This window comes from Sphaeramia orbicularis, chromosome 15 (assembly GCF_902148855.1).
Source record: "Sphaeramia orbicularis chromosome 15, fSphaOr1.1, whole genome shotgun sequence".
Lineage (NCBI taxonomy): Eukaryota > Metazoa > Chordata > Actinopteri > Kurtiformes > Apogonidae > Sphaeramia > Sphaeramia orbicularis.
The window spans coordinates 2521047-2536804 of NC_043971.1; the positions used below are offsets into that span (position 1 = coordinate 2521047).

Sequence of the window (15758 nt, forward strand, 5' to 3'; positions counted from 1 at the left end):
ATTTATGTGGACCGGCCCTGCTAAATAAACAAACAGATAAACAAATAGATTATAGAGTCTGCAATGCTCTGTCCTGTTTGGTTCTGTTCTATTTGGTTCTATTGTGTTCTGTTGGTTCTGTTGTGTTTGGTTCTGTTCTATTGTGTTTGGTTCTGTTCTATTCGGTTCAGTTCTGTTGTGTTTGGTTCTGTTCTATTGTGTTTGGTTCTGTTCTATTCGGTTCTGTTCTATTGTGTTTGGTTCTGTTCTATTCGGTTCTGTTCTATTGTGTTTGGTTCTGTTCTATTCGGTTCAGTTCTGTTGTGTTTGGTTCTGTTCTATTGTGTTTGGTTCTGTTCTATTCGGTTCAGTTCTGTTGTGTTTGGTTCTGTTCTATTGTGTTTGGTTCTGTTCTATTCGGTTCTGTTCTATTGTGTTTGGTTCTGTTCTATTCGGTTCAGTTCTGTTGTGTTTGGTTCTGTTCTATTGTGTTTGGTTCTGTTCTATTCGGTTCTGTTCTATTGTGTTTGGTTCTGTTCTATTCGGTTCAGTTCTGTTGTGTTTGGTTCTGTTCTATTGTGTTTGGTTCTGTTCTATTCGGTTCAGTTCTGTTGTGTTTGGTTCTGTTCTATTGTGTTTGATTCTGTTCTATTCGGTTCTGTTCTATTGTGTTTGGTTCTGTTCTATTCGGTTCAGTTCTGTTGTGTTTGGTTCTGTTCTATTGTGTTTGGTTCTGTTCTATTCGGTTCTGTTCTATTGTGTTTGGTTCTGTTCTATTCGGTTCAGTTCTGTTGTGTTTGGTTCTGTTCTATTGTGTTTGGTTCTGTTCTATTCGGTTCTGTTCTATTGTGTTTGGTTCTGTTCTATTCGGTTCTGTTCTGTTGTGTAAACTCCAGTCCCAGCTGAACGATTCCACACGAGAAGTGAGAGAAGACGCCACATCAGAGCAGGAGGTCAAAGGTCAGCGGTCAGCTCCCACTGTGAGCAGCAGGAGGCGCCGTTGGACGGAGCCCACCTCGGTCTCTGATGACTGGTCTCCCTGACTCGTCGACACCGTCACCAGTCGAGCTGCAAAGAGCTTTTTGAGCCTCAGGTAGTCGTCCAGAACCACCTTCAGCAGGGAACCCTGACGGAACAGCAGCACCGTCAAACAGCAGAACCACTACACCGGACCGGACCGGGTCACAACCACCCGGTCCGGTTCAACACTCAGACCGGACCGGACCGGGTCAGAACCACCTGGTCCGGTTCAACACTCAGACCGGACCGGACCAGGACGATAAGAACAGTGACAACAGTCAGACTGCATCAGGTTAATGTTCACATCAACAAAGTTTCCTTAAAAATCTGAATCATGTGAATAATGTAAATGTCTTTAAAATAACAACAGTTTAAATCCTACTCAGTCGATCGTTGACATAATTATTAATTATTACTGTTCATAATAAACGAACAGATCCCAGCAGATCCACAAACACAACATTCACACCAGGCAGAAGGTCAGTAAAACTACATGGACTTCTGTTTGGACTTTTCAGGTTCAGAATATTTGTTCACTATGGAAATATGTCAATAATATTTCATTCTAGTTCCAGATTTAGATAAATATTTATAGAAAGACTAACTTTCTTTTTTAATCATAATTTTTTTTCACTCGTTTGTAGTTTTTTCAAACTGTATTTTCTTTACTTATAGTTTGTTGCTGTAAATTGTGGAATTTACCTTCGGTGGGATTTAACTGATCTTCTCTTACCTTTCCTTATCTCCTTTCCTTTCCTTTCCTTTCCTTTCCTTTCCTTTCCTTTCCTTTCCTTAATGTGACTGATCTGTCAACTCATCAGGATTTTCTTTAGTCAAATGTGAGATAAAAAGGATAAATGACAACGATAAATATTTTCTCAGTATCTTATAAGAGATAAAGTGAGATCATCTGATGTTGAAAAACAGATTCTCTTACTTGTTCAAATATTCTCATCAGTTTTTGTAAAAGGAACGTTAGTAAATGTGAACATTTTCATGTACTTTTTGACATTAAAACAAAGACAAACATTTGTGTTTGTCATTATTTCTCTGTTATTCTGATTGTTTGTTCCTGGTTCAATCCTTTTTTGATCATATTGGTGTGAATGTGGAACTGGAACTAAAATGATTTTAACACCAGTAATAAACCATTAATATATTCAGTGTCATTTTTCCATTTCATAAATTCATTCCATGGGCTGAACTGGACCCTTTGGGGGGGAGGGGGGGGTTGGCCCATGGACCACATGTTTGACACCTGGGGCCAAAATCAAACAGTTTTTCACACAATTAAACCAAAGTCTGAACTAGATTTGAATAGGTATTTTCTGTGTAAAAACCATGAATCAGGGCTGGAAAATAAATACAGAGTGAAACACATTTTCTGTTGAATCGACTGGATTCAGATGAGTTCACAACATCTATAAAAAAATCACATGTTCGGCCAAAATCCACAAATGTTTTGGTACACTGAGTGGAGCGTGCTGAAGGAGGCTCACTTCTGTCATATTCCATGTTTTTGTGTTTTTTTTACTTCGATCTGTTTTATTCTTTTTCGTCTGTTTTTCAGACTAAACACATTATTTCTAATCCCATTATGCTTTTTTCATCCTTCAGTTCTGTTTTTCTGAACGTCCTCTTCTAGGACTGTGTTTTTTTATTTTTATTTAACCTTTATTTAACCAGAATGTCCCTTGAGATGAAATCTCTTTTTCGAGGGAGACGTGTGCACCAATGCATTTTGGGTAAGGGTGGATTTTGGATGACGGCTGATCTACTTGGGCTCTCTCACCTTGATAGGCCCCTCCCTCATGATCTGACCCAGCTTGGCGATGTTGTCGTACTCCTGGATGGCTGCTCTCAGGTACCGGTCGTCCTCCAGTTTGGCCTGAGGTTCTCGACCGAACGTTCCCTACGAGAACCAAACAAACACGATTCCAGGATTAGAACTCATCATTGTGCATTTGTACCTAAAACTAAGTAAGGGGTCAAAGGTCACCGTGGCTCCGATCTGCCTCTCCATCACACAGACCTCCTCTGTCTGTTTTTAAATCCCTTCTTTAAACTCATCTTTTCTCTCATGTGAGATGTTTGAGTGTAGTGTTATTTTTATTCTAGTATTTTGTGTGTGTGTGTGTGTGTATATATATATATATATATATATATATATATATATATATATATATATATGTATAGTATTTTGTATATTTATGTATATATTTTGGTGTTTTGGTATTGGTTTATTGTTACCCCGCCCGCAGAAGGGGAGACCAGGGGTATTGTTTTTGGTTTGTTTATTTGTTAATGGTCCAGCTGCAAAACTATTGATTGAATTCATATCAGATTTAGTTTACAGATTGCCAGTGACCCACAACAGATGTGTTTAGATCTTGGGAAAAGTAGGTCAAAGCTCAAATTTTTTTTAAATTTTTAAAATCTTTTTTTTCTTGATTTACTTATAATGGGCAAAATTTCAAATGTCTGTAGCAGCAAAACTCTTAGTTGAATTCATACCAGATGGGATTTATATGTCACCAGTGACCCACAATAGATGTGGTTACATTTTGGGAACAGTAGGTCAAAGTTCAAATTCCTTATGAATTTTTCAATTGTTTTTTTTTTTTCTCCATCCTACTATAATGGACGTTTCTGTGTCCAGTGCGTGTTTGTCCGACGTGTGTCCTGATGTTGCAGCACAAGAGGGTGTACGGCTGCAATGCCGCTGTTGGACCACGGGAGGGCACTATTGTACAATGGCACCATGGGTACAATGCCACTAGTTTACTTATAATGGGCAAAATTTAAAATGTCTGCAACAGCAAAACTATTGGTTGAATTGATACCAAATCAGGTGTATAGATTGCCAGTGACCCAGAACACATGTGGTTACATTTTGGGAAAAGTAGGTCAAAGTTCAAATTTTTTATGAATTTTTAAAATCTTTTTTCCTTCCCACTTATAATGGGTGAAATTTATAATACATCAGTTTGTTTCCGTTTCCTTCAAATGTGGCACAGATGTATAAAGGCAGCTGATCCCATTAGTCTGAATGTGAAACCTGAACACCCTCAACTTATTAAATTCATCCTGTGGGCCGAACTGCACCCTGTGGTGGGCCGGTTTGGGCCGTGGGCCTTCTGTTTGACCCCCCTGCTGTAGTCCCAGGGCCTTTACAGAATGTGTTGGGGTCCGGGTCGGTACTGACGTGGGTTCGAGCTGGGCTGTTCCACAGGTCCGTGATCTCACTCAGGTTCTCGGGCAGGTCGTCCTCGTGGTCGGCCTGGACCGCCAGCTCCAGGTTCCGACAGAACGGGTCCAACCAGACCGGGTTCGCCCTGGACCGGAACCACAAACACAACACATCACATGACAGCAACAACCAATGAAATAAGGTCAGCTGTGACAATTCAGATGGAGTGGGTTTAATATGAAAACCTACAAATAGAATAGAATAGAACAGAAAATAACAGAAGAACAGAATCCATTAAAAGTTCTTTCACATTTGCTTCTCTTTTTTCTTCTGTTTGGAGCCTCAACACTTTTATCATGTTTTTATATAAACAGTTTTCTATTATGTTTCATTTTACATTAGTTTATCATTTATCTGTCAAAGTGGATTCATCAGGTAGAAAATAAATCCACCTAGAACTACAAATAGTTATCGATTGTATCCAGTCTACAGTGTTGGTTTGTTGTCGTCAGTTGATTTTTCACATCATGTATTTGTCATAATTAACACAGATCTCACACTGACGAGTTAGTGACTTTGACTGGTTTCTGTGTGAATGCAGTGCACGTTCATAAAACACAATCTTCTATTTTTACTCTATTGGATTATATGAGATCTCAGTTAGGGGTGTAAGAAAATATCAGTTCTGCAATATATTGCGATCTTTCATTCGCAATACTGTATCGATATTAAAAAATACTGTATCGATATTAAAAAATACTGTATCGATATTTTTACGTATTTATTCAAATGCAGATATTGTGGAGGTTCATTTTAGTTTTTCTTTTTTGTTCATATTTTATTATTATTTAACACTGTTTTATTAAATAATGTTAGTTTCTTTGTTGGGATTGAACTCAAATCCTGTTCTGATGTTAGCTGTGAACTAACAGAATCTGAACATTTGAACAGGATCTGAAACTGGAATGTCTGTAAAACAGAATTTCAGTTTGGACACAGGAACATTTTGTGATAAAACATTAGATCCTGTTGGGATCAAATATAAATGTGTTTAGTATTTGTGCAGATTTCAGCTGTAATTCAATTCTTCAAGGAAATAATCATTTAAGAAAAAATAAACAAAAAATTGCCTTTAACAGTATCATGATATATTGTGATATATCGTATCATGATCCTAGTATTGTGATTGGTATCGTATTGCCAGATTCTTGCCGATGCACAGCTCTAATGTCAGTGTAACCATAAAGGTCGGTTCATGCTGATATTTGACTGGAAAAGGGTCTTATATTGGATTCATAACAGTCTGATCAAGTGTTAAATTTAACCTGTTGAAACCTGAAAAACAGAAAATGTAGAAAAAGCAGAACCAACACATTCTCTGAGGTTTAAAGCAGTTCAGGTTCACGGTCTCACCCTTCGAATGAGTACTTGTTGGTGTTGGGCATGTCCAGGATGTCCATCAGACCCTGGTTTCCTGGATACAGACAACATGTGTGAAGTCAGGTGTTCTGCTACAGTAAAGTCACATGTACCAACACAAAACCACATCCTGATGTTAACGTGCGGCGGTGGGACGTCCCCCGCCGCCGCCGCCGCCAACGCCACCGCCTCTCACCTGACGATCCTGCAACAACAGCCTTCAGCTTCCTGTCGTGTCTGAAACAGCAGAGGAGACAAAAACACCACAGTGATGATGATGAAGCTTTAAACCGAACACACAAACATGACCGAGCAGATTCCTGACAGCACAGACCGACGCCATGCGGACAAAAGTATGTGGACACATTGAGTTCAGGTGTTTGTTTTCTAACAGGGGTCTGGGATACAAAACAATAATGACTAATGTCAGAATATACATTTATATTATGGGATAAATATCATTGCATTGGTTAGTTTGGGTTCAATTGTTATCTTTGCTTCTAAAACGACTCAGAGATGATTTTTACCTAATTTCTCTTAACATTGATTTTTTTATTTTTATTTTAATGCCTATGATTTTAAATGTTCTACCTTTACATTTCTAAAATATTTTTCCTGCTCTGACTATAAATAATTATTTTCCACCACATCTAACCATCAACTTTCTTCACATCTCACTGAGGAAGAAAAATCTCCCATTAAACGTTAAGGAAATATTGATGTTTATAAACTATCTGGACATAAATATTGGGACACGTCATATCTACATCTGTAAGATGTCCTGTTCATGAAGATCTAAGATAAAACATCAATATTTCCATAAAGTTTAATGGTATATTTCATTCTATTATGTCCTGTTTAGAGTTATTTTGATTATTTTATAGTCTACTAATACAAATTATTGTATCTGTGAAGCATCATTTAGTCCAAAACCCAAAGAGATTCACTTTAACAAAACAAACTGTGAAGAAAAATGAACACATACGGTGTTTGTTCTTACAAATAACTGAAATGAACTCATGAACCATAACTGAAACACTGATTAATTGCTGATCTACTAAAGAAAAATAAAATTTATGGATGATAATAGATTTAGAATGATCTTATCAAGATGAAACTAAACACAGAAATGACTCATTAATTGTTGTTTATAAACTATATGGACATAAATATTGGGACACATGTCTACAGCTGTAAAATGTCCTGTTCATGAGGATCTGAGATAAAAACATCAATGTTTCCTTAAAGTTTAATGGGAGATTTTTCTTCCTCAGTGAGATGTGAAGAAAGTAGATGGTTAGATGTGGTAGAAAATTATTATTTACAGTCAGAGCAGGAAAAATATAATAGAAATTTAGAGGAAGAACATTTAAAATCAGAGTCATGGATTAAAAAAAAAAAGAAATCAATGTTAAGAGAAATGAAGTAAAACCATCTGAGTCATTTTAGAAACAAAGATAACAATTTAACCCAAACTTACCAATGCAATATCTATCCCATAATATAAAACTCCATTCTGACATTAGTCATTATGGTTTGTATCCCAGACCCCTGTTAGAAAACAAACACCTGAACTCAACGTGTCCACATACTTTTGTCCACATGGTGTATTTCTGTGTGTTATTGCTGAGGCGTTCAGGGGTTCTTACTCGCGTCGGTAATGCCAGTTCATGGTGACAAACAGAATTCCTGCCAAACACAGCAGCACAGCCAGGATGATGATGACCAGCTGTGAATCAAACAAACACACAGTTAACATCCAACGCCCTCCGCCGCCGTTCAACGTTTACATGTGCGGACGCTCACACCTGCAGCGTGGACATGTCGTCGGGCAGTTTCCCGGAGACGGCGGGTTGGACGTCCACCACGTTGTGCTTCCGGAACAGGTTCCTCAGCTGCTCTTTGTTCTCGTCGATCATCTGGATGACTCTGGAGAACACGAACACACGCAAGAACGGATTTCAGATTTGGTCCAGTTTTTCACAAGGTTCTAATAGTTTTGGATTTTTCATTCTAGTTTAGTTTTATTTAGTTTTGACTGTTTTCTCTAATTCAGTTCATTTTAATTTGTTTTTAAAGCAGGTTTGCTAGTTTTTATTAGTTTTCATTTTTTTCTAAATGCTTAGTTTTATCGTCTCTTTTCTCTTCTTCTCTGTGGTCGTATTCAAATAAATCCCAGACAGGACTCTGCTGCTTTCTCCCAACTTTAGTCTCCATGTTTCCAGGTAGAGTGGGGACCAGAAGACGACTGGAAACCACAAGTGAACACAAGTGACGGAGCAAAAAGTGTCGTATGGTGCCGCTACCTAAAATTGCTAGATCAAAATAAATCGCTTTCATATCAATCCAACATTGACAAAGATGAAAACGAAGGGAATTTTATTCATAGTTTTTATCCCTTTTAGTTAGTTTTGTAAACACACAATACAGTTTCAGTTAGTTATTTTTTTCTTTTAATTTTAGTTTTTATTTATTTCAGTTAACGAAAATATTTTTTCCAATTCTAGTTTTCGTCATTTCGTTTGTTTTCATTAACGATAATAACCTTGGTTCTTCACATTTTTCATTTCAGTCATGTCGGCCAGTAAAATAGTAACATAATAAACTATAAATGATGTCAAAATGGTCCAAAATTTTAGAAACATGAACAGAAATAAACAAAACAAAAATAATATGAACAACATGCTCAAAAATGAACAAATATTACAGAAACAACAAAACAAAGTGAAATTGCACTTTCATTTCAGGTTATTTCCATTTCACTGTTAACCCTTAGGGGTCCACGGTCACGGCCCTGTGACTGAATCACCCGACATGAATCAACACGTCGTTGCATTGGAAGTGGGTCACGCAGACCACTGAGGACAAATGCATTCAAAAGTGTGGACTTGGAACAATCTCCCACTTTTTATTTGATGTTGATAGAGCAATTACAATAGGAGATATGATGGTTTGAACTGGGAGCAAACAAACGTGAATAAAAGTATGAAAATGAGGTGGGGGGGTTAGATTTCTGACCATATCTGCATCATTTTTTTGTCCTTTTTCAAAACGTAAAAAACTGGCCAAATCTGTGAATTCTAATTCACAGACTGAATTAGCATTACAGGTAAGGGTGAGGATGACCCCCACCTGAACCGGATGCAGAAACTGGGAGGACTGGGGGTGGGGGGAGGTGAGAAAACACCTATGTAAAGATATGCTTTTATGTGAAATATTTGATTATAGTTTTAATTTATTTCAATTCTAACTTTGTTTTGTTGTTTCTGTAATATTTGTTCATTTTTGAGCATGTTGTTCATATTATTTTTGTTTTGTTTTGTTATTTGTTTATTTCGGTTCACGTTTCTGAAATTTTGGACCATTTTTGACATCATTTATAGATTATTATGTTACTATTTTACTGGCTGACATGATTGAAACGAAAAATGTGCAGAACCACAGTTATTATCATTAACGAAAACTAATGAAATGACGAAAACTAGAATTGAAAAAACATTTTCGTTAACTGGAATAAATAAAAACTATAATTAAAAGAAAAAAATGATAACTAATTAAAAAGGATAAAAATCATGGATAAAATTCCCTTCGTTTTCGTCTTTGTCAATGTCGGATTGATATGAAAGCGATTTATTTTGTTCTAGCAATTTTAGGTAGCGGCACCATACGACACTTTTTGGTCCGTCACTTGTGTTCACTTGTGGTTTCCAGTCGTCTTCTGGTCCCCACTCTACCTGGAAACATGGAGACTAAAGCAGCAGAGTCCTGTCTGGGATTGATTTGAATACGACGACAGAGAAGAAGAGAAAAGAGACGACTAAACTAAAATTAAACCAAACTAAACTAAAACTAGGCATTTAGAAAAAAAAAGAAAACTAATAAAAACTAGCAAACCTGCTCTAAAAACAAATAAAACTAACTGAATTAGAGAAAAAAAAAATTCAAAGCTAAATAAAACTAAACTATAATGAAAAATCCAAAACTATTAGAACGCTGATCTGGACAAACAAAGAAACAAATTGTGCAGGTGAGATCAGAAAACCCAGCGGGGCTTATATAAAATGAATCTCTCGTTAGCTTAAAAAAGACAATAGGAATAAAACGATAACATACAAAGTACAACAAAAATATAAACAAAGAATAAAAGAAAAAGAGTATATGTAATTGTATGTAAGGGTAACTAAAGCTACTATTTCCAGATGTAATAACTGCAGCTGCATTCAGAAACTTTCCTGGACGTTCTCTGTGTTTTTTCTAAACTTTTGTCCTTAATGATATTTAATTTTTGTAAATCTGATCCAAAATGAGGCTAAATTATCGTCTGGCACCAGAATAAACGTAGCCAGAGTGAGGGCCAGTATTTCCATCTGTATCTGAGACCAGGCTTATTATGGGATATTTTCTGTTGTAAGTGCATGGTTATTTTCATACCATGACACTTCCTCACGCACACTTCTATTCACGCCACTATTTTATCGCTTTTCTAAGCTCAGTGCCGACCAAGAAGAGTGGGATTTATTTAAAAACTCAACAAAGAAGTTAAATGAAACCACATATTTACATATTTAACTGGACAATAGACTCACCTCTGCCTCATGTTTAAACCAAAATGCACTTTACTGTTATTCATGCCCCTGTTTCCACTGAAAATATCCACTTTTACACAGTATTACAGTTTACTGTTGAACCTTTTACTGTTTAATTGTCCAGATTTTTTCCTGCTCTGTTTTTAGACTTAGTATTCACTATGTGTAGTATGAATATATTAATGTGATTATGTACAGGTTCTTTCCTCCAGTGTCATCGTAAAATACATCAAGTGCATTTAACTGCTTTAAATACATTAAATTTCACAGAATCGCCATGGCAACTACTTTGAAGTTTTCCACAATATTAAGTTAAGTTTTGATCACATGAGTCTGCAGATGACCCCATCCATCCATCCATTCATCCATCCATCAACTACCTTCAGCATCACTATAATCAGCGTGTGTGTGTGTGTGTGACCTTTCAACATCGAGGATGGTGTTGGTGTCATTGTTGACGACATGGATCAACATGTCTGTCTGTCCATAATTCACTCTGTCCTTCTTGTCCACATGGAACTGCAGAAAAAACACACACACACACACACGTCAGATATAACACACACTAAAAACATCAGCACCAAATGAACCCAGAACCAGTCGGACCTGGATGTCGTCCAGGTTGACGATGGCTCCGGTGATGTTGGACAGGAGGTTTAGGAAGTCCTCCTGGTTTTCACGGACGACGTCTGGGATCTCGTTGAAGACTATTTTGACCCTCTGGTCGTCGCGGAGGATGTAGATGTTGACGTTCGCCGTCGTACATCGGCCAGAGAGGTCACAGGCTAAGATCTCCAGCTGGAAGTAGCCTGGTCTGTAGGCGGTGAAGAGGTCGTAGGTACGGATGATACCGTCAGTCAGTCCTGGAGACGAGATGGGGACATGAGAGTGGCGTCAGAAACCAGTATTTGAATCAAAAATGTTCAATTTGTATTCAAAAGGATTTAACCTGTACTCATTGATATGGTGAAGGGATTAGAGGCAGAGAAGCCTATGTGAATGTACGTATGTAACAGTGTATATATGAATTTGTACATGTATATGTAAGTGTATGTGCATGGGTATGTATATGTGCGTATCTGCATATATGTGTATGTAGGTGTATGTGTATGTATATATATGTATATGATGGTATATGTAGATGTGTATATGTACGCATGTGTATGTACGTGTGTGTGTATATATAAATGTGCACATATATGGGTGTATATATGTATGTATGTATATGTGTGTATTAGGGATGTCCGATAATATCGGCATAAAAATGTAATATCTGTGAATATCGGTATCGGTTTTTTGCCTATCATTAAAACCGATAAAATAATGCTTTGATTTCACTGGCATTTACCAACGCGTAAATGAAGCATTGTTTGTAGCTGAAAGAAATGTGCAGTTTTCAGAATTGTACAGTAGAGTTGCCACACTGTAACAGACTCATGGAGGGAGGGAGAGAAAATAAATAAATATGACATTTTTTTCCACAACTTAACTCTTTCTTCGTCAATGACGAGATTTTCCGTCACTCCGTGTTTTCACTGTTATACTGTAGTTGAAGCTGTTGCGGATCGTGTGAATTACTTTCCTTAGTCCAAAAAACAAACAATTAAGCAGCTTTTTCGGAAAAATGACGGACCGGGTTTAACGTTTTCACACTGGAGTCTCCGTATCCCATGGCAACGCATCCAGCGGCACTCACTGAATGAGGAAATGCAGACTGTGCAGGAACCGCGCAGTTTCAAAAGCCTTAAAGATGATTATGGAGAGAGTCTGACAGTTCAGTATATGATGGAGCTACAGAAGAACCATTTAGAGACAGGGACGGAGAAACAGAAGGTGAGGGAGACGGACACGGAACACAGGAAACACGGAGCGGCTCAGGTCCGATACGGAGATGAGGAAGAGGAAGGACACGGAGAAAATGACAGACAGGAGGAAGAGAAAAGAGACATTTCTAGAGGACATTCAAGGAGAAGACAGACACACAGACATGGGACAGACAAAGGACAGCTAGTGTTCATCTGTTAGAGTGAGTTCAGATTCAGACTGAGGACACAGAACAGATTCAGCTGTAGAATGTCAGCAGGACACAGGGAAGACACTGTTGGATTTGGCTTTAGTAGGAAATAAATAAATACATAAATTCATACATAGATAAATAACTAGATGTCCATATAATTATTTCCAGATCAAACACAGCAGGTGGTCCAACAGGAGGACCTGGTGCAGCCAAGGAAAGGCCAGAAATCTACAGTATTTAGTGCATTTGTTTCTTTTTTTCTTGAAAATGAGGAATATTGAAGTGTTTATATCAAAAAACTAAACTACTATGTGTTAGACTTATAACTGATGTATGTAAATGTGATAAGTTTAGAAGGAACCTGGTGCTTTAGAAGATGTTTGGTCTAAAGTTTGGTGTAGATTCCTCTAATATTTTGTGGAATGATGGGATATCTTAGAGCTGTTTGTTATTATTAGGGACTGAGCCGAGAGGGCAAGTCCACTCACACAGTGAGTGGACTTGCCAGAAGGCAAGGCCCCTATTGTTTTTCGTTCGTTTTTTATTATTATTATTATTATTATTTTCCCGACCGTACAGGAGATGGAACGTATGGGAGACGGAATGTACGGGAGGCGGAACGCATGGGAGACGAAACTCACGGGAAGCGGAACGTACGGGAGGCGGAACGTACGGGAGGCGGAACGTACGAGAGGCGGAATGAATGGGAAGCAGACACATGGGAGGCAGAATGTATGGGAGGCAGAACGCATGAGAGGCGGAACACGTGAGGCAGAATGCACAGAAGGTGGAACGCATGGGAGGCGGAACACATGGGAGGCGGATCGCCCAGTGCGAGGTCCCGCCCAATGCTGCTTGCAGCTTTAATTATTGTTGTTATTATTATTTTATTTTGTGATTTGGAATACAGTGTTACTGTTGGTAAATGAGAAAGAGTCAAAAATGTAAATAGGAAATCAATTTTATCTTGAAAATCAATATCTTTGTAAAAAAAATGCAATTTTCTCAGTTTTTTGCTCAAAATTGTTTTTTCCTGAAAATGACCAATATTCAAATGTTCATATCTCACGAACAAATAAAGATAGAATCAAATTGTTTCTTGTGTTTAAAAGTTGAAGTTCTGTTCTTTCATTTGATGTATTCAGTGTTCACATACTCCTAACACAACATTTTCAGTCAGCCTCCAAAGATTAGTGAAAATGACCAGAAAGGCTGGCGCTGGCTACCATCTCACTGGAAAATGCTCTGGAGGGAAAGAGTTCAGCTGAAGTATGTGTTCTGTGCACAGACGGAGTTTACAGTTTAAAAGCCTTGTTGCATTTGAGAATGCATCCAATGGGGCATCACAATAAAATTAGGCATGATGTGTTAATTCCATGACAGGAGATATGTGATGTTACCTAAAATTAGTTTAATATCCCACATATATCGGCAGCGGTATCGGTAAATATCGGAATCGGAAATTAAGCGTTGGACAATATCGGCATATTGGTTTTTGGCAAAAAAGCCAATATCAGACATCCCTAGTGTGTATGTATGTGTATATGTACATATTGTTGGTTTAGACAAAGGGGTGAGAGCTGATAAGCTCTGCTTCTTCTCACTCCTTTTCGAATATGACTTTTTCTTTTTGCATGTATCATTATTTTATGCTTCCTTGAATTTTCATTTCTATATTATGTTGTGTAAAGAAGTCACTTGGTAGCAATCAGGAAGCTTGTATCATTTCCATATTTGAAATAAATCAGTAACAAAAAAAAATTGCATGCCAGAAGTCATTCGTAGTGTAATGTGAAGCTTGTACCAGTATAGCTGACTTTTTTCCCTGGGAGAACCACCACAAAAAGATACGCGCATCCATGGAAAGTTTTCAAAACGTGGTGGACAAAAAAGTACATGGGAGTGGAAATTTTGGACATTCTGGGAAATAGTTAACATATTCTAGGAAAAAGTTACATATTTATATATGATAAACTAATAGTGGGAAATAGTTGCATGTTGCCCAGTCCAGACAGACACCAGTGAAAACGTACCCTATGGGAGACGATGGGATTAGATCAGGGGTGTCAAACTCAGATCCTGCATGTTTTAGATATTTCCCTCTTCCAGCACACCTGGAAACCATTACATTGTTATCAGGCTTCTGCAGAGCATGATGATGAGCTGATCATTAATTGAACCAGATGTGGCTGGAAGAGGGAAATATCTAAAACATGCAGGACACCGGCCCTTGAGGACCGGAGTTTGGCACCTGTGGATTAGATTAATGTTCAAAATATGATAAAAAGGGAACAAAGGGGTGTGGTCTATAGCTAAAACCCAACCTATTTTTGGTCAAATAAAAGCGGTCTACCAGAGCACAAAGTCAGTTGTTTCTGCAGAAGTCAACTCAGTGTTTACTTTGTGTATGAATAAACACTTCATGTGGCTCGAATTCTGCTCGATCTCTGAGTTTGTCTCACCGATAGTGAAGATGTTGCCTACGATGTCACTGCCGTTGGTCTCCGTCTGGAAGTAGTGCGTCGTGACGATGTGGTAGTTGACTAAGCTGTTGTTGCCGATGTCGTTGTCTATGGCCAGTACTTTGATCAGCTCCGAACCCACTTTAGCATTAGTCGCGACTCCTGAAATGAGCGAACAGACATGAGGGTGTTGAGGTGGAGCCACTCCAGACCGTCACACATCAACGTGGTCCACGTGGAGACGCTCCCGTACCTGCCGTGTACTCCGGCTTGGTGAACCGAGGCGTCTGGTCGTTGATGTCCTCCAGGACGATGCGGACTTCCAGCAGGCTGGGGTCGCGGGCCGGGTCCAGGTTCCTGTTCCGCGCTGCCCTTTGACCTCTGGGAGGAGTCCAGCTCCTGTTGCTGGAGGCTTTGACGATGATGGAGTAGACCGGGGTCTCCTCCCGGTCCAGGTCCTTGTTCAGCTTCAGCTCTCCGTCTAGACTCAGGACAAAGTTTCCGTCACTGTTTCTCCCTGCAGGAAGAGACCAGACATGTTTATGGTTGAACTTCTAAAGCAGTTGGTGAATCACTTTTATACAGTAATGGAGACAAATGATCTTCTCAGTCCGATGTTTCTGAAGTAAAAGGTCTTTAATTTGACCAAACAATGGTCGGTACGACAGAATATAAACCACACGGATCATAACAGAGAAAACACTTCATCCTCTGCAGGTTTTCACAACTTTGTTTGACCATAAAATTATGTCCCTGTTTGTCAGTGTCCTGCAAGGTTCGAATAGTTTTGGATTTTTCATTGTAGTTTAGTTTTATTTAGTTTTGACATTTTTTTCCTCTAATTCAGTTAGTTTTAATTAGTTTTTACAGCAGGTTTGCTAGTTTTTATTAGTTTTCATTTTTTTCTAAATGCTTAGTTTTAGTTTAGTTTCAGTTTAGTTTTAGTATTAATTTTAGTCTTGTCGTATCTTTTATCCAGAGAAAACACCTATGTAAAGATCTGCTTTTATATCAAATATTTGAGTATAGTTTTAATTTCTTACAATTTTAATTATATATACCTAATATTTGGAACCAATATTCAC

The 15758-nt window shown here is 38.2% G+C and overlaps 1 protein-coding gene across 1 annotated transcript in view; it reads right to left on the minus strand.

Annotated features, from left to right (window-relative positions):
- The window catches only part of cdh23 (cadherin-related 23), a 166055-nt gene that overhangs the window by 2993 nt on the left and 147304 nt on the right, over nt 1–15758 (minus strand). Inside the window, exons 44-53 of the mRNA XM_030155673.1 lie at nt 14927–15190; nt 14674–14835; nt 10801–11057; nt 10616–10713; nt 7417–7537; nt 7258–7337; nt 5805–5845; nt 5603–5663; nt 4205–4334; nt 2792–2911 (exon numbers count right to left, since the gene is read on the minus strand). Of these exons, the coding sequence (XP_030011533.1) occupies nt 2792–2911; nt 4205–4334; nt 5603–5663; nt 5805–5845; nt 7258–7337; nt 7417–7537; nt 10616–10713; nt 10801–11057; nt 14674–14835; nt 14927–15190 (1334 nt within the window). The remainder of the gene's footprint in view (nt 1–2791; nt 2912–4204; nt 4335–5602; nt 5664–5804; nt 5846–7257; nt 7338–7416; nt 7538–10615; nt 10714–10800; nt 11058–14673; nt 14836–14926; nt 15191–15758) is intronic.